General features: G+C 46.2%; 1 protein-coding gene across 5 annotated transcripts in view; it reads left to right on the top strand.

Annotated features, from left to right (window-relative positions):
- Positions 1–1,749: 1,749 nt before the first annotated feature.
- LOC142018592 (glypican-5-like) overlaps positions 1,750–23,330 on the top strand; it is a 662,349-nt gene continuing 640,768 nt past the window's right edge. For 2 of the 5 annotated variants that reach the window (XM_075004529.1, XM_075004533.1), the window contains exon 1: positions 1,754–2,215. In XM_075004529.1, coding sequence (XP_074860630.1) covers positions 2,029–2,215 — 187 coding nt within the window. In that variant the 5' untranslated portion in view covers positions 1,754–2,028. Of the gene's footprint in view, positions 2,216–23,330 lie in introns of all 5 variants that reach the window. The other 3 variants (XM_075004531.1, XM_075004532.1, XM_075004528.1) reach the window with 3 other exon arrangements.

The following is a 23,330-nucleotide window of genomic DNA, read 5'->3' as shown; positions in this document are numbered from 1 at the left end:
GCCCAGCTGAGGCGCTGAGCGCTTGGCACCGATTTGCGGTTTCAGATCGATTATGGAAAGCGCCTCTCTCCGCTGCAGAGGGAAGACGAGGCAGGCAGCGGCTGGCTCGGGGAAGCCAGTGGCAGGTGGGAACCGCTCCCTGCTCACAGGCCCGGGCTGTAGTCACAGGACTAAGCTGCCCGGCCAGCGCGCTCCTGAATGTGGGCTGTGGAAACCCCTGCCCCGTGTCCCAGCCCGGCCTGAGCCTGGGGCCCGTCTTCCGCGGCAGTTTGGCGCCGATCGTCCCGGGCTCCTGCCCCAGGGGTGGCGTCGGAGCGGCTTTTCCTGGGTTGTCAGTGGGGCAGGTGTGTCTCTCCCGGGCGGGCGCTGCAGGGCTCCCCGCGGCGGCCAGCGCAGCTCGCCCTCTCGCTGCAGAGGGGCGGCTTGCCAGGAGACTCCCTCCAGATTTTGTTACAGTCTAATTATAGCACAAACCAATGAGCTGATCGCCGCTCCCCTCCCAGCCCCAGCCCCAGCCTAGCGAGCGGGGCTGGTCGGCAGCCGCAACAGCGCCCGGCGCCTCCCCGAAGGCAGCCAGCAGGAAGGCGAGCTCGGCTGGGGGAGGGTCCGGCCTGCGTTCAAAGTCGAGCTCCGCGGGGGGAGGGTCCGGCCGGCGTTCCGAGGCGGCAGCCCTGGGAGCGGTGCGGGGTTCTGAGGCGAGCTCCGCGGGGGGGAGGGTCCGGCCGGCGTTCCGAGGCGGCAGCGCTGGGAGCGGCGCGGGGTTCTGAGGCGAGCTCCGCTGGGGGGGAGGGTCCGGCCGGCGTTCCGAGGCGGCAGCGCTGGGGGCGGTGCGGGGTTCTGAGTCGAGCTCCGCGGGGGGAGGGTCCGGCCGGCGTTCTGAGGCGGCAGCGCTGGGAGCGGTGCGGGGTTCTGAGGCGAGCTCCGCGGGGGGGAGGGTCCGGCCGGCGTTCCGAGGCGGCAGCGCTGGGAGCGGTGCGGGGTTCTGAGTCGAGCTCCGCTGGGGGGGAGGGTCCGGCCGGCGTTCTGAGGCGGCAGCGCTGGGGGCGGCGCGGGGTTCTGAGGCGAGCTCCTCGGGGGGGAGGGTCCGGCCGGCGTTCTGAGGCGGCAGCGCTGGGAGCGGCGCGGGGTTCTGAGGCGAGCTCCGCGGGGGGGAGGGTCTGGCCGGCGTTCTGAGGCGGCAGCGCTGGGAGCGGTGCGGGGTTCTGAGGCGAGCTCCGCGGGGGGAGGGTCCGGCCGGCGTTCTGAGGCGGCAGCGCTGGGGGCGGCGCGGGGTTCTGAGGCGAGCTCCTCGGGGGGGAGGGTCCGGCCGGCGTTCTGAGGCGGCAGCGCTGGGAGCGGCGCGGGGTTCTGAGGCGAGCTCCGCGGGGGGGAGGGTCTGGCCGGCGTTCTGAGGCGGCAGCGCTGGGAGCGGTGCGGGGTTCTGAGGCGAGCTCCGCGGGGGGAGGGTCCGGCCGGCGTTCTGAGGCGGCAGCGCTGGGAGCGGTGCGGGGTTCTGAGGCGAGCTCCGCGGGGGGGAGGGACCGGCCGGCGTTCTGAGGCGGCAGCGCTGGGAGCGGTGCGGGGTTCTGAGGCGAGCTCCGCGGGGGGAGGGTCCGGCCGGCGTTCTGAGGCGGCAGCGCTGGGAGCGGTGCGGGGTTCTGAGGCGAGCTCCGCGGGGGGAGGGTCCGGCCGGCGTTCTGAGGCGGCAGCGCTGGGAGCGGTGCGGGGTTCTGAGGCGAGCTCCGCGGGGGGGAGGGACCGGCCGGCGTTCTGAGGCGGCAGCGCTGGGAGCGGTGCGGGGTTCTGAGGCGAGCTCCGCGGGGGGAGGGTCCGGCCGGCGTTCTGAGGCGGCAGCGCTGGGAGCGGTGCGGGGTTCTGAGGCGAGCTCCGCGGGGGGAGGGACCGGCCGGCGTTCTGAGGCGGCAGCGCTAGCTGTCTGAACGGACTCTGCTTAGCTGCTAACTTCGCCCCAGGCTGGGCGCTGCTTGGCGGGGGCGTGCTGTAGTGCCTGGCTCAGCTTGGCTGGGCTCGGCCCCGGGGGATGTGGAAATGGCTGGGGCCGGGCACCCTGCGGGCTTGCACCGGCGGCGGTACGGGCTCTTGTTGCTGCTGCTGGCAGCGGGACTGTGCGGCGAGGTCTCGGCGGTCAAGTCTCCCAGCTGCCACGAAGTGAGGACGGCGTTTCAGATCCGGCAAATCGGCCCCCTCAAGCTGGTTCCTGATGTGCCCACGGCAGGTTAGTAGGGCCCTGTTAACCATCCCCTCCCGCCTTGCACCGGGCTCCGTTGGGAGCTTTCCCGCTTGGACATACTAGAAAAACTAAAAAGAACTTCTCTGGCAATGTGTACAGAGGGGAGCAGCGCTCAGCGGGGAACGTACAGGTCCCAAGCCAGGGAGAAGGAGCCAGGGGCGCTGGGACCGTTCTTCTTGTGGGGCTGCTGAGAACCATTGAAGCAAAGTATAAACCCTGTAATAAGGAAACTGCTTCAAGCCGGGGATGCTGCAGCTCCGCACTCCCCTAACAGCACCTTGGCAAGAAGGGTGGGGGAGTGCAGAGGATAATGTCCACTTTAAGAACTGGTTGAACTTTCTCAGAGGGGTAGCACTTTTAGTCTGTAGTTTCATGACCAACAAGCAGTCCTGTGGCACCTTGGAGAATAAGGAATATATTAGGTTATGAGCTTTGGTGGGTAAGACCCACTTCACCAGGTGAGAAGAGTAGAATAAAAATTTAAAAAAAAAGAGCCCAGGGTTTGTATGGGGGAAGGATTAAAAATGTTTACCTGTCACTAGTAGGATGGGTGAGTGAAGCAAGTTAAGTTGAATATGACCTATTCCTTCAGATACCACATCCTGCTCCCTTCCTTCCCCTCAAATAAACCCTGGATTTTTTTTTCCTACTCTGTTTATCTGATGAAGTGGGTTTTACTGGCAGAAGCTCATGACCTAATAAATGTGTTAGTCTCCATGGTGCCACAGGCCTGCTTGGTATTTAGGGTTGAGCTGTGTTCTTAGTCACCTTTGCACAGGTCAGTGGCCAAGCTGATCTCATGGTGCCGGTCTCAGGCATTTTTGCTGTGTGGAAGACAGGGCAGAGATCACAGCCAAATGGGGGAAACAATGCCAACTAAGCCTGAAATATGCAGTTTGCCACAAACTTTCCTGAAGTTCATGACTCATTTTCACAGTGGAGATCTCCTTACCCAGCTCCTTTAGACAGTTCCCCTCAGAACCGCAACTGTGAGCATCTAATTGTTGGGGTTATGTCACTTTTAAATACAAACCAAAACCATACTGTTTTGTGCATGTTGGAGAAAGACTGAAGGCAGGGAACAAAACAGAAAAAAGTACTAGACACTCTTTAACTGTGGCAAATCTTAGTGGTCTGCTCGTTCCAGTTTGATTTTACACTACTGTGTTTACTTTCCAAGAAGTTGTTACTTCAACAGCTCTCAGAACTCAATAAATCACTGTGGGTCTCTGGATCTGAAAAGACTCCCAAAAACTCTTGGATATCTGTCAGAGAAGAGAGCATAGGAGGCTAGGAGCAGTTTAGGTTTTTAGGGCCTAATTATCTCCTGACCTAACTTCATTGGTGAATTTGATCCATACAGGTTTGTGGCTACCTTCATGCAAAGTGGAATGTTTTATAGCACCAGATTTTATCTAGATCACAGAGAGGACAAAATTTAGAATGCATAGGACACATTAAAATCAAAGAAAACTTTTGTTATGATTAAAAATTGCAGGTGGACTTTTGTTAGCATTTTTTAAATGAAGTTTTCAATAACATATGAAATCAAGGTCTAAGAATTTACTTTTTTGCCATGTTTTTAGCTTAAAAACAACTTTGGGAAACACTTAAGATGGGAACAGGTGGGAGATAAAAAGGCATCTTTTAAAAAGTAGAAGTCAAAACCTAGTGAGGAAAACAGAGAAGAGCATAAACAATGTCAAATTAAATGTAAACATGTGATAAGAAAAGTAAAAAAGAAGTTTGAAGAACAGCTAGCCAAAAACTCAAAAAGCAATAACAAAAAATGGTTTTTAAGTACATCAGAAGCAGAAAGCCTGCTAAACAACCAGTGGGGCCCTTAGACGATCAAGATACTAAAGGGGAACTCAAAGATGACAAAGTCATTGCAGAGAAACTCAATGGATTCTTTGCTTCACTCTTCGTGACTGGTGACATTAGGGAGATTCCCAAACCTAAGCCATCCTTTGTAGCTGACAAATCTGAGGAATTGTCCAAGACTGAGGTGTCATGAGGGGAGGTTTTAGAACTGATTGTCACTGGGGGCAGATGGCATTCACCCGAGTTCTGAAAGAATTCAGATGTGAATTTGGGAACTGTTAACTGTGGGTTGTAATCTATCCTTTAAAGCAGCTTCTGTACCCAATGCCTGGAAGATAGCTAACATAATATCAATATTTAAAAAGGGCTCTAGAGGCGATCCTGGCAATTACAGACTAGTAAGTCTAACATCAGTACCAGGCAAATTAGTTGAAACCATGGTCAAGAATAAAAGTGTCAGACACATAAAAGAACATAATTTGTTGGATGAAAGTCAGCATGGTTTCTGTAAAGGGAAATCATGTCTTACTAATCTATTCATGTTCTTTGAAGAGGTCTACAAATATGGATGAGGGGGATCAGGTAGTTATGGTGTACTTGGATTTTCAGAAAGCCTTTGACAGGGTCCCTCACCAAAGGCTCTTAAGTAAATCAAGTTGTGATGGGATAAGAGGGAAGATCCTTTCATGGATTGAGAATTGGTTAAAAAGCAGTAAACACAGGGTAGGAATCAATGGTAATTTTTCCTAATGGAGAGGAGTAACTAGTGGTGTTTCGCAAGGGTCAGTCCTAGGACAAATCTTATTCAAATTATTTGTAAATGATCTGGAGAAAAGAGTAATCCGAGAGGAGGCAAAGTTTGCAGACAACCCTAAACTCCTCAGGATAGTTAAGATCAAAGCAGACTGTGAAGAACTTCAGAAGGATCTCACAAAACCGATTGAGCAACAAAATGGCAAATTAAATTTAATGTGGATAAATATAAAGTAATGCACATAGGAAAAAATAATCCCAACTACACATACAGTATGATGGGGGCTAATTTAGCTACATCTCATCAGGAAAGAGGTCTTGGAGTCATCGTGGATAGTTCTCTGAAAACATCCATGCAGTGTGCCGCAGCAGTCAAAAAAGCGAACGGGATGTTAGGAATCATAAAAAAAAGGTCTAGAGAATAAGACAGAGAATATCTTATTGCACTTAAAAAACCATGGTATGCCTGTATCTTGAGTACTGCATACAGATGTGGTCTGTTCAACTCAAAATAGATACATTGACATCAGAAAACGTTCAAGAAAGGGCAACTAAATGATTAGGGGTTTGGAATGGGTCTTATATGAAGAGATTAAAGAGACTAGGACTTTTCATCTTAGAAAAGAGGAGACTAATGGGGGAATCTGATAGAGGTCTATAAATTTATGAATGTTGTGGAGAAAGTGAACAAGGAAAATTATTTATTTGTTCCCATAATATCAGAACTAGAGGGCACCAAATGAAGTTAATGGGCAACAGGTTTAAAACAAATAAAAAGAAGTTCTTCTTCACACAGTGCACTGTCAACCTGTGGAACTCCTTGCCAGAGGAGGTTGTGAAGGCCAGTACTATAGCAGGGTTTTAAAAAGAGCTAGATAAATTCATGGAGGTTAGGTCCATTAATGGCTATTAGCCAGGATAGGTAAGGAATGGTGTCCCTGGCCTCTCTTTGTCAGAGGCTGGAGATGGCTGGCAGGAGAGAGACTGCTTGATCGTTTCCTGTTCAGTCCACTCCCTCTGGGGCACCTTGGAGTGGCCACTGTTGGCGGACAGGATACTAAGCTGGATGGACCTTTGATCTGACTCAGTATTGCAGTTTTCATGTTCTTAACATTTTTCATAATCCCTTAAACAGAAAATGGATAAATAATTGAGTCAATTAAGAGCTATTATAAAGGATAAATTACCGTTTGATTTTTAACATTATTTCTCAAAACAGATGTACTGTAACTTTCTAATTCAGGGGCAGGATGAGTGAGGAAAAGGGTTCTGTTCTGAGGCAACATGGAGTTATAGAATAATAAAGAAAATCTAGCTTTTACATAACTAATGTTATAGCTGTAATATTTCTCCCATGTAAATTAATGAATGGTATGGAAAAAAATTGGTAAGATGTTTCTGTTTAGTTTTGCACACAATTTAAGAACAAAACTAACAAAATATGGTTCTTTTGTTTTACACAGTACATCATTAACTCCTGGAACTCATCCTAGGATATTGCAGAGGCAAAGAGTTTCATAGTGTTCAATGATTAAGAACTTACATGAATTATCATCTATCTAGGTATATCACATGCACGACTGTAGTATGCCTATAGCTTAAAAATATATTAGGGTTACCATATTTGACCTTTCAAAAAAGAGGACACCCCTGAGAGGGCGTGTCTGTATCAGTATCTACCCACTCATGTTGTGTCAAATGTACTCCAAAGCATCTTTCAGTCTGCGTAGACTATGGATCGTGCCCTTCGTAACTCCATTTGAGATCGTCATTTGCTGTGACTGTGGAGGCCCACATAAGAGTGACAGTCCTTGCTACGTCTGCTGCATATGTGATGAGTGTCTGGCAGGTCCTTGCTGTCCTTTCTACGGGCTCGTTTCTCCTCTGCCACCTGTCTGATCTTCATCTCGCCCTTCTGAAGGCCCTTGTGTAGTTCCTGCTTCCAGCTGCTGCAGTCGTCTGCCAGCTCTTCCCAACTATCTCGGTCGATGTCTACCTCCTTGAGGTCCCTCTTACAGATGTCTTTGTAGCACAGCTGGGGTCATCCGGGAGGTCTTTTCCAGAGGCTAGCTCGCCATACAGGATGTCTTTTGGGATCCTTCCATCATTCATCCTGTGGACGTGGCCAAGCCAGTGGAGCCACTGCTTCCTGAAGAGGGTATGCATGGTTGGAATTCCAGCTTGCTCAAGGACCGTGTTGTTGGGCACTCTGTCCTTCCATGATATCCCAAGAATGCGCCTGAGGCAGCGCAAGTGGAAGACATTCAACCTCTTTTCCTGGTGGGCGTACAAGGTCCAAGACTTGCTGCCGTAGAGGAGGGTGCTGAGGATGTAGGCTCTGTAGACTTGCGTTTTGGTGTGAGTGTACAGCTTGTTGTTGTTCCACACTCTCTTGCTAAGTGTGAACAGAGTTGTGGCTGCTTTTCCAATCCTGTTTAGCTCAGACTCCAGCAACAGGGTGTGGGTAATAGTGGACCCGAGGTAAGTAAACTCGTGGACAACCTCTAGCGTGTAATTATCAATGCTGATTGATGGAGGTTCAGCAAAGTCCTGACTAAGTACGTTTGTCTTCTCTAGGCTGATGGTAAGCCCAAAGTCCTTGCATGCTTTGGAGAACTGATCCAGCAGTTTTTGAAGCTGGCCTTCTGTGTGTGTCACTACAGCAGCAGCATCTGCAGACAGCATGTCTCTAATGAGCACTTCCTGCACCTTAGACTTAGCCTTCAGCCTTGCAAGATTAAACAGTTTCCCATCAGATCTTGTGTGCAAAAAGATGCCCTCTGTTGAGGATCCAAAGGCTGCTTCAGGAGGAGTGCAAAGAACATCCTGAACAATGTCGGAACAAGGACACATCCTTGTTTGATGCCACTCCTGATGCTGAAGGCATCAGTCATATTGCCTGGTTCCTCTCGTGTCTTCGTGGAAAGACTGGATCATCTTGAGTAGCCATGATGGACAGCCTATCTTGTGGAGCAATTTAAACAGTCCATCCCTACTGACCGAGTTGAAAGGCTTGGTCAGGTCAATGAAGGCGACATAGAATGGCTTCCTCTGCTCCCTGCATTTCTCCTGCAGCTGCCTCAGGGAGAAGATCAAGTCAATGGTAGATCTCTCGGCACGGAATCTGCACTGGGATTCAGGATACACGCTCTCAGCGAGCTTCTGGAGTCTGCTGAGGATGACACAAGCGAACAATTTACCAGTGATACTTAGGAGCCATGGTAATTGTTGCAGTCACTTCTGTCTCCTTTTGTTCTGATACAAGGTTACAATGTTGGTGTCCCACATATCCTGTGGAACCTCACCCTCTCTCCAGCACAGGCACAGCAGCTCATGTAGGGGTTCCAGGAGTGTGTCCAAGGCACACTTGATTACCTCTGGTGGTATACCATCCTGGCCTGGGGCCTTTCCTACTGCAGTGCTGTCAATAGCTTTCTTCAATTCAACCACAGTTGATTCCTGGTCCAGCTCGTCCATGACTGACAGGAGCTCGACGGTGTTGAGGGCTGTATCAACCACAGTGTTCTCGCAGGAGTACAGTTCGGAGTAGTGCTTGACCCATCACTCCATCTGTTTGGCTTTGTCAGTGATGACTTCACCAAATTTGGATTTCATAGGTGCTGTCCTGTTCTGGATGGGTCCCGTTGCTTTTTCTATGCCCTCGTGCATTCCCCTGAGATTATCAGAGTCGGCACTGGTCTGGATACTGCTGCATAGCTTAAGCTAGTAGTTGTTGGCACAGCACCTGGCTGTCTGCTGTACTATTCTTCTGGCTACTCTGAGTGCTTGCTGGGTAATCTGACTTGGTGAGCATTTATACTCCAGAAGTGCAGCGCGCTTCTTTTCGATAACTGAAATCATCTCATCGGTGTTAGCTTCGAACCAGTCATTTGTGTTTCCAGCTCTTCTTCCCAATATTGACAAGGCCGTATTGTAGATTCTGTCCCTCAGATGCTGCCATCTGGATGTCACATCAGCACCACCAGGGCTGCTGCGCAGATTCTCCTCAAGGGTCTCTCTGAACATTTCAGCTTTTTCTGAGTTTGCTGTCTTTGGGGCATCAATGCGGGGCCTTCCAGTTGGTTTAGAATGGTGCAGCTTCTTAGGTCTCAGCTTGAGCTTGGAGCAGACTAACGAATGATCTGTATTGCAGTTGGCACTATGGTAGCTGCGTGTCAGGAGGACGTTTCTGAGGTTGTCGCGTCTGGTGATGACCAAGTCTAATTGGTGCCAGTGTTTTGAGCGTGGGTGTCTCCATGACATGCTGTGCTGTGGCTTGGTTCGGAAAAATGTGTTTGATACACAGATTGTGGTACATGCAAAGTTCAAGGAGATGCTGTCCGTTGTCATTCATTTTTCCCACACCGAAGTGACCTAGGCAAGAGGGCTGTGAGTCATGATTGGCTCCACCTCTTGCATTGAAGTCACCCAAAAAGTATAATTGTTCACGAGCAGGTATGTGCACTATGGCGGCACTGAGTGAGCTCATCATAGAACTTGTCCTTTGCTTCTGGTGTGGCGTTCAGGGTTTGAGTGTAAGCGCTGATCAGGTGGACGGGACCGGTGCAGGTTTGAAGTTTGACCTGAAGGAGTCTTTCTGATCCAACCGTGACGAGTTCCACCATTTGCAGAAGGGTGTTTCTGATGGCAAAGCCAACACCATGCTCCCTGGGTTCCTCTTGGGCTTTGCCCTGCCAGAAAAAAGTGTAGTCCTTTTCCTTTAGGGATCCCAAAGCTGCAAGTCATGTCTCCTGCAAAGTGGCGATGTCAACTTGGAGCCTCTTCAGTTCCTCGTTGATGATAGCGGTCTTTCGGGTGTCGTTGATGTCTTCAGTCAAACTGGTCAACATGGTCCGTATATTCCAACAAGCAAGCTTGAAACTTTAATGATTTCCTTTTCTTAATAATTTTCTTGTTGGTTTGTCTGGTGCTCATTTCAGTCACTTGTCAGGTTTGGGAACCTTAAGCCTCATGCACCCAGTGAGGCAAGTGAACTGTGGCGAAACAGTACCCTACCGGCTGGGGGCTGCCCAGCTTAAGGCGGATGGTGACTGTCCAGTGAGATGCAATGATCTCTCCCACCGTCGGAAGAAACCCCGGGCGCTTGTTCTCTAGGCCAATGGAGCAAGAGCTTATTACCGGTATCTGTTGCCTCCCATGTTCGTTCAATGCTGTTAAGCGATGCTGGAATACCTCTCCAGGTGCAAGCCTGGGCAATTTTTGTGGAGACCCTGGGCTGCCCAGACACCAGCCCCCCCACCCCCGGCTTTACAGATATAGTCCAAAGGAAAGGATAACCTCTATGTTTGGTACCAGCTCAGCTGCAGGAGTTGCCGGGACAGTGCCAGAAGTTAACACAGAACCGCCTTAGGACTCCCCTCTGGATTTTCTGTCAAGGTTTACTCCCTTAGCCTTACTCCTTCCCAGGATAACCCACAAGGCAGTGGGGCATCTTCCTCCGCCTTCACAGGAGTTGTTGATTTTCAGCACCACACCTCCTGGTCCACCGTTGAGACTGTGCATTAGAAGGGAGAAGGAACAAGTCCCTCCATAAGATCGGTATGTGAGACAGACCAGACCCCCCTCACTGTGTTTTGCCTGTGAGGTGACGCAGTTGCCCGGGGGATGGCATCACTGTAATGCACAACAGCAGCTAGGAGCCAACAGTGAGAGTTGAGTGGTGGGTGAGGACCAGTGCTTCCGTCCACCTGAAAAGGCACAGCTGCCAGAGAGTCAAAGGTAGTACCTCTACCCCAGACACCCCATATCCCCCACTCATGTTGTGTCAAATGTACTATGCATATTATAACACCTTAATAGATACTGATACAGATACACTCCCACTCAGGGGAGTCTTCTTTTTCATATGGTAATGCTAGAAGATATAAAGAACTTGGATCAAAAAGGCATTAGGACTATCAACCCCTCATATTTTAGGTGATAAGAACACTATTGGCTGTCTCTGGTTGGGAAATGAATAACACTATAGACATGCCATTGTGTGTGTGTGTGTGTGTGTGTGTGTGTGTGTGTGTGTGTGTGTGTGTGTGTGTGTGTGTGTGTGTGTTTAAATGCTTTCTCTAAATCATTTGGGGAACTGATCCAAAACCCATTTGTGGGAGTCTTGTCACTTCATCTTAGCTGTGGTTTGGATCAGGATGTTGGTGCTGGCCACTGGACAAAACACTGGTGTTTGTAAGCCAGTGTGTGGCATCAGTGCAGGTGATCAGTTCATTCTCCTTTGTAAAGTGCTTTGAGTTCTGTGGATAAAAGTTCTGCATGAAAGTCAGATATAATTGATGACACAAAGAGAATCATCAGAACAATGTTTGAAAATGAGCTATTTGAAAGCAGTCTCTTGTGTTTATGAAATAGTGGACATGAGCAGCAGGTAGGCATTTCATAAGGGTCTGAGGGATACACATAAAAGCTGCTGAAGTGGGTGATGAGATGTAGCTGGACACATCCTAGAGGGTTTTTTTTTGTTGGTGGTACTTTTGTTGTTTTTTGCTTCCTAAAATATGTCAGAAACAAGCTTTTCTTATGCCTCATTTTGGTCAGTGTTTGGTTGTGACCTTCTGGCCTGTTCCATATAAAGACTGGCTCAGATCTGCACCATCCAAGGAGCTAACCAATAAATAAATTGTGACGTGGAGTACTTTAATTTTTGCTTCCTCTCTGGGCAAAACAACTTATTCCTCTTCCTAATTTTGGGGAGCAGCTTCTTTCCCCTTGCGTGGCCAGCAAGTATCTCTTTAGCGGATGGGAACAGTCAGGGTTCTTTGCCCAACCTGTGGTTTTACACCTCTCCCTATCAATTCCTCTGTACTTGTTTGTCATGCTGTGGCTAAGTCCCACCCTGGGAGGGCTGTGAAAGGTGAGGGGTGGGGTTGTCTTAGCCCCATGCAAGGCTGGCACTATCTCAGCTATAACTATTTCAGGGAGTTTAGAAGCTTCTGGATGGCAGTCTTTGTGGGCAGAAATCAAAAAAGCTCTTTCTGAAAGAAACATAATTGACAGATTGCCTGTTTCCATTCTCTCCAGAAGCTCCTACCATTGTAGGCACACCATGGGGGAAAGGTCACATGTTCAGAAGGAAGGGCTGGCCTGTTGCGTGCCTGCACAAAGTAACATTAGATTTCTCAGTGTCGAGGTCAAGTAACAATCTGTTGGGATGTTTCAAAGAAGAGGGAGTTTTCCTAGGGGGCTGGTTTCATGCCGAATGTGAACTTTCTCCCAAGTAAGTGACATACAGAAAAGAATAGTTACTGATGTTTTAAAGTTAATGGGCTTTTAAACCTTGGCTGACATGGAGGTTTCTCTTTAATTAAGAGTGGGAGGGAAGACATGCCCAAAGGGCAATATTGATCTTCCCTGTGCATTAAATGTTCCTAAGGCCAACAGAAGTCTGACTCCGAACCACTTAACAATATCTTTAGACTATAACACCATCTATCTGGTGTCTCCTTAATTAAGTAGCAAACAGTTTTCCAGAACGTAAGTTTTTCATTTGGTTGCCTTTATGTTTGTGGCGTTTTCTTCCCCCTAGCAGGAAACCACAAATTATTTTTACAGTGTCCATATCTTTTGTTTATTTTTTATTGTTCATATTGTGGGAGCCTCCTTGTTTTAGGCATTGTGGGACTATCGAGGATGACAAAGTTCCTGCTGCAAAGAGTCTACTATCTAACTAGACTATTCACAGTGGAGGGTAGTGTGCAGTAGGAGGGAGAGGGGAGAGAAACAGTAAGAAAATTGTGTAATTGTAGAGGCTTGCTGAGGGCCTGACCCAGCATTTATTGAAACCAGTGGAAATAATCTCTTCTGATGTTGGTGACTTTGGATCCTGCCTTGAGTGCACGGCTATAGTTCTAAATCATGACTCTGTTTAATCTGTCCAGCCATAGCTGTCAGATTTCTTGAAGGCATCAGATCAAAGGTGTGATGTGATGGACTTTGTATTTCAGTTCAGGGAAGGTTTGTCTCAGATTTGTAAGAAGCAACTGTGTCATTTTCTACTTTCGCATGTTTTCTATGAAGCATATGGGCCCTGTCTTGCCATCTTTGGGTTGTCAAATATTTGCTACCAGTAGAAGGAAGAACTCTACCTGCTCCTAGAAGTGTAGTGTCAACACTCTTCCCCACACCCCAATCATACCACCCAAACAAAACATTTCACTGTACCTATAATTTACTCACTGCAGGGAAGAGGAGAGAAGAAGTAAGACCCATGTGATAGATGTTAATCATAGAACTGGAAGGAACCCCAAGAGGTCATCAAGTTCAGTCATCTGCACTCATGGCAGGACCAAGATCCACGTGATGGGTCATGCTGCTTCACATACTGCTGGAAGGTGCTCTGATACTCCAGTGCTGAAAGTGGTGTGAACGGAACAGACTAACACTTAAAATCTGAGATGCACTGTTGCATATCAGGCTGAGCAAGAGGGTGTGAGGTGCCTGGGGGAGGTACTTTTCCTGTATGGGTGGTGCCTGTTAAAGTAATAAGAGAACTAATTTTTTATACCCTAAAGAACTTTCCAGACTGCAGGACAGATCCTCACATGGTATCAGTGGGTGTAGCTCCACCGAAGTCACTAATTGTAGTTCTTGTTCAGGACTTTGGTGGAGCCCTGCTGACCTACACCTTCTGAGGATTTGCCATATTGCCCATACACGCAGTACACACAGAAGTCACTTCCTGACTGAAATTTGATTACATGGGATTAGTGGAAGGGAGCCCGATGTTTCGAAGGAGGAAGTGGAAAAAGCAGCGAAATGACTAAACAACAAGAGCCCTGGAAATGATAAGGTCATGGGAGAGATGATCAAATATAGTGGAGAAGGTATGCTTCAGGAACGACACTGACTATGTAATATAGCATGGAAAGAAGGAAAGGAACCTAAGGAATGGACAAGATCTGTGCTAGTGACAATATCCAAGAAAGGAAGTACATTGGAGTGCAAGAACTACAGAACGATTGCCCTAATGAGTCATATAGGTAAGGTGCTGATTATGATACTGACTGGAAGACTAAGATTGCAGATAGAAGAACATACAGCAGATGAGCAAGCAGGGTTCAGAAAAGATAGAAGTACTATACCGCAGATATTGGCACTAAGACTGATAGAGGAAAAAGCTCAATGAAAGAACAAGAATGTATACACTTGATTCGTCGATTTTCAAAAGGCGTTTGACAGTATAGATCAGAAAGTGACATGGGTGGTGTTGGAGTCATACAGAGCGGATAGCAGACTGATACGGTTGTTAAAGGATATCAGTGACAATGTGGAGGCAGCAGTGAGAACATGCAGGGAGTTAGAAAGTTGGTTTAAGACAAGTAGAGGTATGAGACAAGGAGATCCAATATTGCCAAGTATCTTCATTGCACATCTGGAGAGAGCGATGAACAAGATCAAGCAAGAGGTAGAAGGGGTATCTGTGCACGGGAAAAGAATTAACAACTTGAGGTTCGCAGATAATATAGTTATCATTGAGGAAGATGAGGAGAAGCTAGTGAAAATGGTGCAGCTGTTAAACAAAGAAGGAAAGTGGTATAGACTGGTTATGAACATCAATAAAACAAAACCAGTGGTATTTGGAGATAAGGAAATAGGAAGGAAGATCAGTGTTGATGGTATGAAACTAGAAAATATAGAGAAATTCACATATCTGGGGAGCAATATAATGTATGATCTAGACTTGTAAGAAGGAAATAGTGACTAGAATAGCGAAAGCAAGAGTGAGTTTGAAGGCAATGGATAAGATCTGGAAAAGCAAAGCAATTAGCTTAAGAATGAAGCTAGCGTCTTGACAATGTATGTATTCAGCAGCATGTTATACAGATGTGAGACATGGGTGATAATGAAAGATTCGAAAAGAAGAATACTGGCATTCAAAAGGAGTTGTTAGAGAAAGATTGTGAGAATAGGATGGATGCAGAAGGTCACCAAAGAGGAATTATATCGAAAAATATGCTGGAAGAGAACCTGCTGCAGAAGGTTATAAAATGGAAGCTACAACTATTTGGGTATATTTGCAGAATGAATGACGACCCTAGTATTCGGCATAATGGATGGCTTGAATAGGAGAGGCAGACCCCACAGGGAATGGGTAGATTGGTGTGGAGCTAGTCTACAGAAACTAAGCCACTCCGCACTGAACAGGGAAAGATGGAAGGAAATAGAGGGACATCAGACACCAATGGGCACTGAGCCCACGGTTATTGATGATGATGATGTGGGTAAATATGGGATATATGAGCCAAAAATGTGTGTCCTGATTATGATAACTGTCTTTCGGATGAGGTAGTTACTCCATTAACTTGTTACTTCCCAGATTGCTGTGTTGCTGCACTTTGAGATGGAGAATCTAAATATCTTTGTTGTCCTGTTTACTCATATTTTCCTAGTACTTGTGACACACACAGGTTGCACAGAGCCTGCTTAGAGAGTAATATTTGTCTTAATTGCAACTTCTTTACTCTTCTGAACCTGATCTTACACCTTAAATTGGTAAATTAGTCTGTTACCATGGATATACTCTGAGTATCCAATAGCAAGGTTGGGCATGAGTTCACCATTTACTATATCTCTAAAGTGAAAATCAGGTCTTTTTCTGAATAGCTTTAAGAAATACATCGATTCCTACCAAGCTTGCTGCTTGGGCCTGATCTGCGCAAAGTGAAATCCTTGACAAAACTTCCATTGAGGTAAGATGAAGTGTGAGCTGAGAATATCTGTTAAACTTTTTATTATAAAATGGGTCTGCACTGCTGTATATTTCTATTATCACTGCTCAGTTCCTTAGTTCTCTCATCTTAATGAGGATTGTGGAATTCCCACAGTGAAAGGTGCAGTGCTCCTTTTCAGTGCTCTTTTAGGTGGCATTCTGCCAGTCGCTCAGCTCTGGCATGTGCCTGAAGAGAAATGCATTCATTGCATGGGCCCCAGACAGCTTTGCCACATCAGAATGAGTGACTGAAATTATATGTTCTGAATTGTAATGTATGTTCAGGTTCACGCTTAACTTTGGCACAGTGAATTCATTCAAATCTAGCATTCTGTCATCTGGAACTCTCATAAAACCGACATTTTAACCATAAGTAAATTTTAGTTATGCTTTCCCTAAGTACAATTAAGTGAAAGTGAATACAAATAAATCCAGCACTTACAGTATATGTTTACAGTGTCTATACTACTGTTGTTGGTAAATAACATACACTGCATACATTTTTGTTTGTTTGTTAATATCTAACTTGCTTTTCTTTAGTGTTATGCATTGCTAGGTATACCTCTCTATTATCCAGAATATTTGAATATCTGGCAACCTCCTGATCCCATATGGAAGTGTTTACTGGATATGATCTTTTGGGTCCAAGATCTTTGCTGATGGAGTTCCATAGAAATCAATAGCATTGCACCAGGGAAGTATCAGAGGAGTTGTTTCTGGTGCTGAAGCTTGACCCCATTAAAGCTTAGAAATAACACAGAAGTTTTAACTGAAGCTCCCAGATTGTACAGTGCTGTTTTTTCCTATTTAAAATTTCTGTGTGCTCTTGATACACATTTGCCTTCTTCCTAGACTTTTAAGGCCCGGATTCTGGTAGATCAAGTTAGATGAAGGTAGATAAAGATAAAACTCAGGTAGATAAAGATCTCACTAGACCTAAGCTTCTGTTCCCAGATCTGTGGCTGCCCTCCTGTGTGACCTTGAACAAGTTGCTCTGTGCTTCAGTTTTCCCCACTGTACAATGAGGACAGTGATACTTCTTTGGTGAAATGCTTTGAGTGTGGCAGAAGCAACCCTGCATAACTGCAGACATTCTCTCCTGAGGTCTCTCTGTTTCTCCAGCAAATTTCTTCTTTGGGCCCCTACCTCCATAGCTGCAAGAGATTAGACTAAGTCCGTATGAATCTGAAATTCTCCTCTCCTCTTGGAGGCAAGGCACCTCACTCCCCAGAAACCTTGCACTTCCTGTTGACTTCTTACAATGCCTAGCAAGGGAATGAGATGCCAGGCCCAGTGGGATAGATGCCCAAAATGTCCTGCTCTTTTTTTGAAATTGTGCTCTTTCAGTGTGAACACTCCTTGTCAAAATGCTCTGGCTGTGTGAACACCATTTTCCAGCATTGCTCATTTAGACATTAGAACATCAAAATAAGTAATGTTGAAAAAAACCCTGCAGTGTAGTTTTTATTTTTTTTTTTTGGACCTCTGTGCTATATAACTGTCAGTCTGTACTGGAAAAGCTATTGATTGGAAGACATGTATCTGTCCCATGGAAGGTCATCACCTAACAAATTATTTTGTTAGTCTTTAAAGTGCTACATGACTGCTGGCTTATTTCCTTCTCCAGAAAGAGTTGCAACAATAACTTCAAGTGCATCCTGTCCAAGACCTACATGTCCCTAGACACCAGACTCCAGTCCTTTGTTTTAGATACTTAGTAATCATTAAAACAATTGGACGCTGAATTTTGACCGGAATTCGGAAGAATTTCCTCACAGAGTTTTTAATAACTTGATAAATTTCTTCATGGGCTGAACTGATCCCCTATACCACATATCAGAGGGAGTCTCTATGGATTCTGGTGGACTTATTTATTTTGATTCTACTAAGAGTTATGTTCTAATATTATTATACTGTATCTCACATTCAGAACAAGCTGACTGAAAAATGAGGCTGCACAGCATAGTTCTTTTTAAATACTAGTGGTCTCCTACACCACAGTCCCATAGCTGAAGCTGACTCTGGGTTAACGATGATAGAACCATTGAGTGTTTTTTAATTACAGACTATACAGTAAGACTTTAGCTCTCTTTCTACAGAAAAGGCACAGCTAATAAAGAGGCATTAGCATGATCAATGGAAACAAAGCTTCTGTGGTAACAGGCATTATATAAATCAATAAAATCAAAATTAGTAAGAGCTTTTATGAGAATTGAGCATGTAAGCTGGCATTAAGCTGAGGAGCATAGAAAAGCAGAGACACATGTTAAATGTACCTGGACAATATAACAGACTTTACTTTTATCTGTAAAATATTTGTAAAACCTATAGACAAACTTCAGCATATTGCAAAGACTTTCTAATTAGATTTCCTTTTACATGAAAGCAGAAAATGATAAATGGTGCAAAGCATATGTGTGATATAATGTCACACACACACACTGTGGCCACACTAGCCCCTTCTTTTGGAGGGGCAAGCGATTATGAACGTCTATAAAACAAAAACAATGGTATTTTGAGAGAAGGAAATAGGAAGGAAGATCAATGTAGGTGGGATTGAACTAGGGAATGTAGAGAAGTTCACATATCTGGGGAGCAGCATAATGTATAATCTAGTGAGAGAGGCATCAGACAGCAACAGGTGCTGAGCCCATGATTGGTGGTGATGATGTGTAATAATAATTGATAAGGTACTCATCATTATCTGTATGGAGCACACAATCTTTTTCTATGGAAGAATGTGCTTTGATGGCTCAGAATTAATTTCCTAACAGCAGCCAACTTGGTGACACAATGAGAATTTATGTCCATACAACAATCTATATGTAGACTTGAACCTGTGACCTCTGGAGCTTATTACAGGAGCCTCTACTTTGAGCTAAAAGCCAGCTGGCTCTCTTAGGTAAGTCTGTACCAGAGATGTATTCCTTCTCTCTGCAAGTGGTCTAGGTGCCCCTACAAGGGATGGTGAACCACATTCAGGAGGTGTGTGGCTTACACCCAGTCTTTCAGTCTCATCAATCGGTTGGATTAGGTATTCCTATTTAATGTGATTGAATCATCCTAGTTTGAATACTGTGTGCTCTCTAAATGCCCCTTAATATGAATATTTAAGATGTGACACATTTCCAAGTACATTTGTAGGAACCATTGCTGGATGAAATGATTTATATGCCTCACCCAGTGTATAACAAGTTAACTTTTTCTGTGGAAGCAATATGTTGTCACCACTTCCTGCTAAGCACTTGTGGGCTTTAAATGAAAGTAGAAAAGCTTCTGCATAATATTTTATATTTGCATTTTAAAGCAATTGTGGTTCCCAACCAAGGGCTCAGTCAAGAAACTAGCTCAGAGTTTGGCAACTTGCAGCTCTGGAGATGCATGCAGCTCTTAAGGAGCCACTTGTGGCTCTGGAAGCTGCTGCTGCTGACTCCTCTTGCAGCTCCCTGCCCTGCCCCCCACTGAAATAATGGAACTAAATTGAATTGGTTTAACAGCCAGTAGGGTGGCGGGAGGGATGTATCCTTCAAACAAATTCAGTTTAGATCCATTGCTTCAGTGTGGCAGGACAGGGAGCTGCCCACGGGGAAGGGTGACTGAGTCTGCATCTGCTGGAGCCACACAGCCACATTGAGAAGGAGGAAGAGGTTGAGGCAGGCCTCCCGAGAGCTGAGCACAGCTTCCCTCGCTGTGGGGCTGGTGCCTCCTTCCAGGCAGCATGGGGACCCACACCTCCTCCTCGTTCCACAGCCCTAGCCCCTCCTCATTTCTGCTGGCAGCCACTGGAGCCTGGAGCTATGTGCCAGTGCAAGCACAGATCCTCCAGCACCTGGCTCAGCTCTCTGCCTGGCCTGGGACCTGTTGAGTCCAGCATTGGCACTGCAGGATGGGGAGTGGCTGGGAAAGTTGCAGTCACTTTCTGGCCTGAGAAGTTGGAGGGGGTGGGGGGAGACCCAGAATGCATGCAGGGGGAGAGCAGAGGGTGGGCAAATAAGATTGGGATTCAGTGAGCAGGCTGGAGCAGGGCGGCTGAGGCGGAGTAAGCCTGAGAATGAGGGTTGTGGTTTGGGGCTGAAAAAGATTAAACCGGGGATGGGGGGGCAGTTTGGGCTGAGAGGGGTTAAGCCTGGTGGCAGGGCTTGGATTTGTGGGATGGGGGTTAAAGCTTGGGGACTGGGGGCAGATTTTGGGGCTGAGGTGGGTAAAGCCTGGAGATGGGGCGTAACAACTTTCTAATTGGTACAAATCATTGTGTGTGCGCTGTTCTTAAAATAGGGGTTACAAAAAGCACAGTTTGATGTTATTTACTAAGGACTGTCTCATTCGCATACATTACAGCTCTTGAAGTAATGAGTTTGTAACTGCATTTGAAAAATATGGCTCTTCTTTTTATTTTGGTTGCAGACCCCTGAGCTAGCTAATAGCTCAGACGTACAATAGCTACATCTCCACGTGAAGCCTACATCGAACTAGCTTATTTCGATGTAGCGACATGGAAATAGGCTATTTCGATGAATAACATCTACACATCCTCCAGGGCTGGCAACGTCGACGTTCAACATCGACGTTGCGCAGCACCACATCGAAATAGGCGCAGCGAGGGAACGTCTACACGCCAAAGTAGCACACATCAAAATAAGGATGCCAGGCACAGCGGCAGACAGGGTCACAGGGCGGACTCAACAGCAAGCCGCTCCCTTAAAGGGCCCCTCCCAGACACAGTTGCACTAAACAACACAAGATCCACAGACCCGACAACTGGTTGCAGACCCTGTGCATGCAGCATGGATCCCCAGCTGCAGCAGCAGCAGCCAGAAGCCCTGGGCTAAGGGCTGCTGCACACGGTGACCAAAGAGCCCCACAGGGGCTGGAGAGAGAGCGTCTCTCAACCCCTCAGCTGATGTCCACCATGGCGGACCCCGCTATTTCGATGTTGCGGGATGCAGATCGTCAACACATGCCCTACTTCGACATTCAACTTCGAAGTAGGGCACTATTCCCATCCCCTCATGGGGTTAGCGGCTTCGACGTCTCGCCGCCTAACGTTGATGCTAACATCGACATAGCGCCCAACACCTGTAGCCGTGATGGGCGCTATTTCTAAGTTAGTGCCACTACTTCGAAGTAGTGTGCACGTGTAGACACAGCTAATATGCGAGACTCTACTGGATTACAGAAATAGAGGTTTCAGCTTTTGGGGACAAATGTACCATTAAAATAGGAAGCTTGTCAGTCTCATGCTTTATGGCCATAGAACAATAGGGTGTTCCACAGCCCTATTATTTCCTTATTCAGCATTGTAATAACACAGGGTTGGCCAAACTCACTGGCCCTCTGAGCAACATGTGACAATCTTCAGAAGTTCAAGAGCCAGAGCTCAGAGTTTCAGCCCTGCAGGAGGCACCTGATGGGGCTTCGATCTTCAGCCCCACTCCTGCTGAAGCCTCAAGACCCCAGCAGCTAGTGGGCAGATGCGCTAAGACCTCCCTCTCCACTGTGCAAAAGCCACTCCTTCACTGTAAGGCTTCTTCCCCTTCATCCCTGGGGTTGCATAGGTCGAGAATGGGGGTGTATCTTATGACCCACGCTATATCAGTAAAAGAACTGCATGTGGCTTGTGAGCCACAGTTTGGCCATCTCATAATATCACCTAAAGGCCTAATTAGTTGCAGACCCTACCATGTTGGGTGCTATGGAAACACACAAGATATCTGGTGACTAAGTCAGTGATTTTAGGGGTGGTATGGCATGATAAATTGAAGCTACATCAGGGCAGGAAGTGTCTTTGTTTCTTGTATTGCACAGCTCCAAGCACATTGTCAGTGTTTGACAAATTAGTAACACAAAATGCACATTTTTGGTTAGCACTGTCCATCACGTGTGTTAATTAAAATAAGACTGCATCTCATTTGCTCATTTTAGGAGATCCGTTTTGAAAGATAGTGCCAAATTAATTATATGTTCAGTTTATTCATGCTTGAATAATTCATGTACAGAGAGGCTTCGCATTTGAAATTTTAGAGTAGTAATTTGAAGATTACATGAAGCTCTCAAAATATTGGAAGAAGTCTAGGTCTCTCATTATTTTATGCACTCTGAATCCTTCAGGAGATGTCGTTAATACCTGTAATGTCCCCAAGAGCTATGTTCTTGCATTTTGATAACTGATTTATCTGACACACAGAGTCAGGCATTTCTGAAGTGAGTCTGTTATGCTTTAAACAAAGCACACAAGATCTTTTATAGGGGAAAAGGCAGTACACTGCATTTATTCAGAATGTAACAGTGGCATATGCTTTTCAGTCACACCCCCGCCCCCATGCACACAGTCCCGCCAAACAATGGTTACCAAACCAGAGCCTGGATCAATCTAGTAGCCAGCTAGACTGATTGCAGAGGGGGAGCAGGACCTTGTCAGTCGTGATCTGATGCTCTCCTGGAGTTGGCGTCAAGACAAACCCAAAGTCCCATGGCAAAGCACCCTGCTTTTATAATCCTTTCCTCCATTTAGGTTTGCTGTGTCAGTCTCTGACTGGTGTGTTATTTTTCTGATACCAGTCGTTTTCAAAACATCTCCGAAAGGCTCATCCTGTAATCAATTGTTCTTAGGAGTGCCTGCTCCATGCTTTAGAGTCGTCAGCCTGCCATTCCAATCACTTCTTGACCATGGGTATGCACTGATGATCTTTCTCTGATGCCGTGAAGTCTGTCTTCATCCATGCTTCGCCCCTCCTTTCTGGCTCTGGGTATAACCTTCACACCTTTATCTCAACACAGACATACCACTTTCACACTTAAACAATTCTTACAAGGACTCTCAGAGAAAAGCAAAGCAAGGCATTGTAAATCAAACAATTAAGGCTTCAGCCTTCAACATGATCCTGTAATCTTATTAACATAGACATAATACCAAAACTGTCTCTTTACTTACTAAATTCACTAAACTCTGAAACAGGAGACATATATTCAATTAAATAACTTAATCAATAAAATCAATAAATGTTACATGTGTTAATATGTTGTCTTACATTGCTACCTTGTTAAGCTTAAAATTCCAAGTTTAAAAGAGAATAAAAGAGAATAAAACTTTCAACTTTCAACTCCAACAAATCCACAGCTGCAGCAAGAAGCAGATTGTTCCAGTAAAAGTCTCCATTGACTTGCAATTGTACTTTACTGCTTGATCTACCATTTTCCAGGTGGTACAGTGTGACTTCTTTTGGATCTTTTTATATTTTCATGGGGCTTCCATTAATTTCAATGGAACTGCGTATATTCTTCTGAGGACTGAATTGGGCCCCTCTTGGTGGCATTTCTTTAATTATTTCATCTTGTACCTTTGTCATACTACTCTGTTTATCTCTTTTTTTCTCAGCCCAAAATACACAAGACAAGCCACTCTGGAGAGCTACTTTTTTTCTGACAAGTGGAGCATAGCACAGAGCCCTAGTTTTGAGGTACTATTGTTGTGTCCTAAGAAAAAAAAGACAAATTTTAGAGATCCATATGCAAAACCTCCCAGTTTCAGGTCATGGTAACTTTTCAGGGTAGTTCAGCACATCTCTAAACCTCAATGGTTAAGTGTATTCATTATGTCAACAAGGACCCTATTCATGAAAGATCTATTCTTTATTCATTATGCATGCATAATTCCCTGTAATGCTACTGAGGGTTAAGTTTGTATAGTGAGGAGGAGAATAAAGCTTATGTTTACACATTGATGTTTGCAGTTAGAACAGACATTTTGTGTACTGTGCAGTACAAGTGATTGCATTTTTAGTGCATTTGACT

This window comes from Carettochelys insculpta, chromosome 10, assembly GCF_033958435.1.
Source record: "Carettochelys insculpta isolate YL-2023 chromosome 10, ASM3395843v1, whole genome shotgun sequence".
Lineage (NCBI taxonomy): Eukaryota > Metazoa > Chordata > Testudines > Carettochelyidae > Carettochelys > Carettochelys insculpta.
Note: the sequence above shows the minus strand (reverse complement) of the source record. Positions and strands in the feature narration are given on the sequence as shown.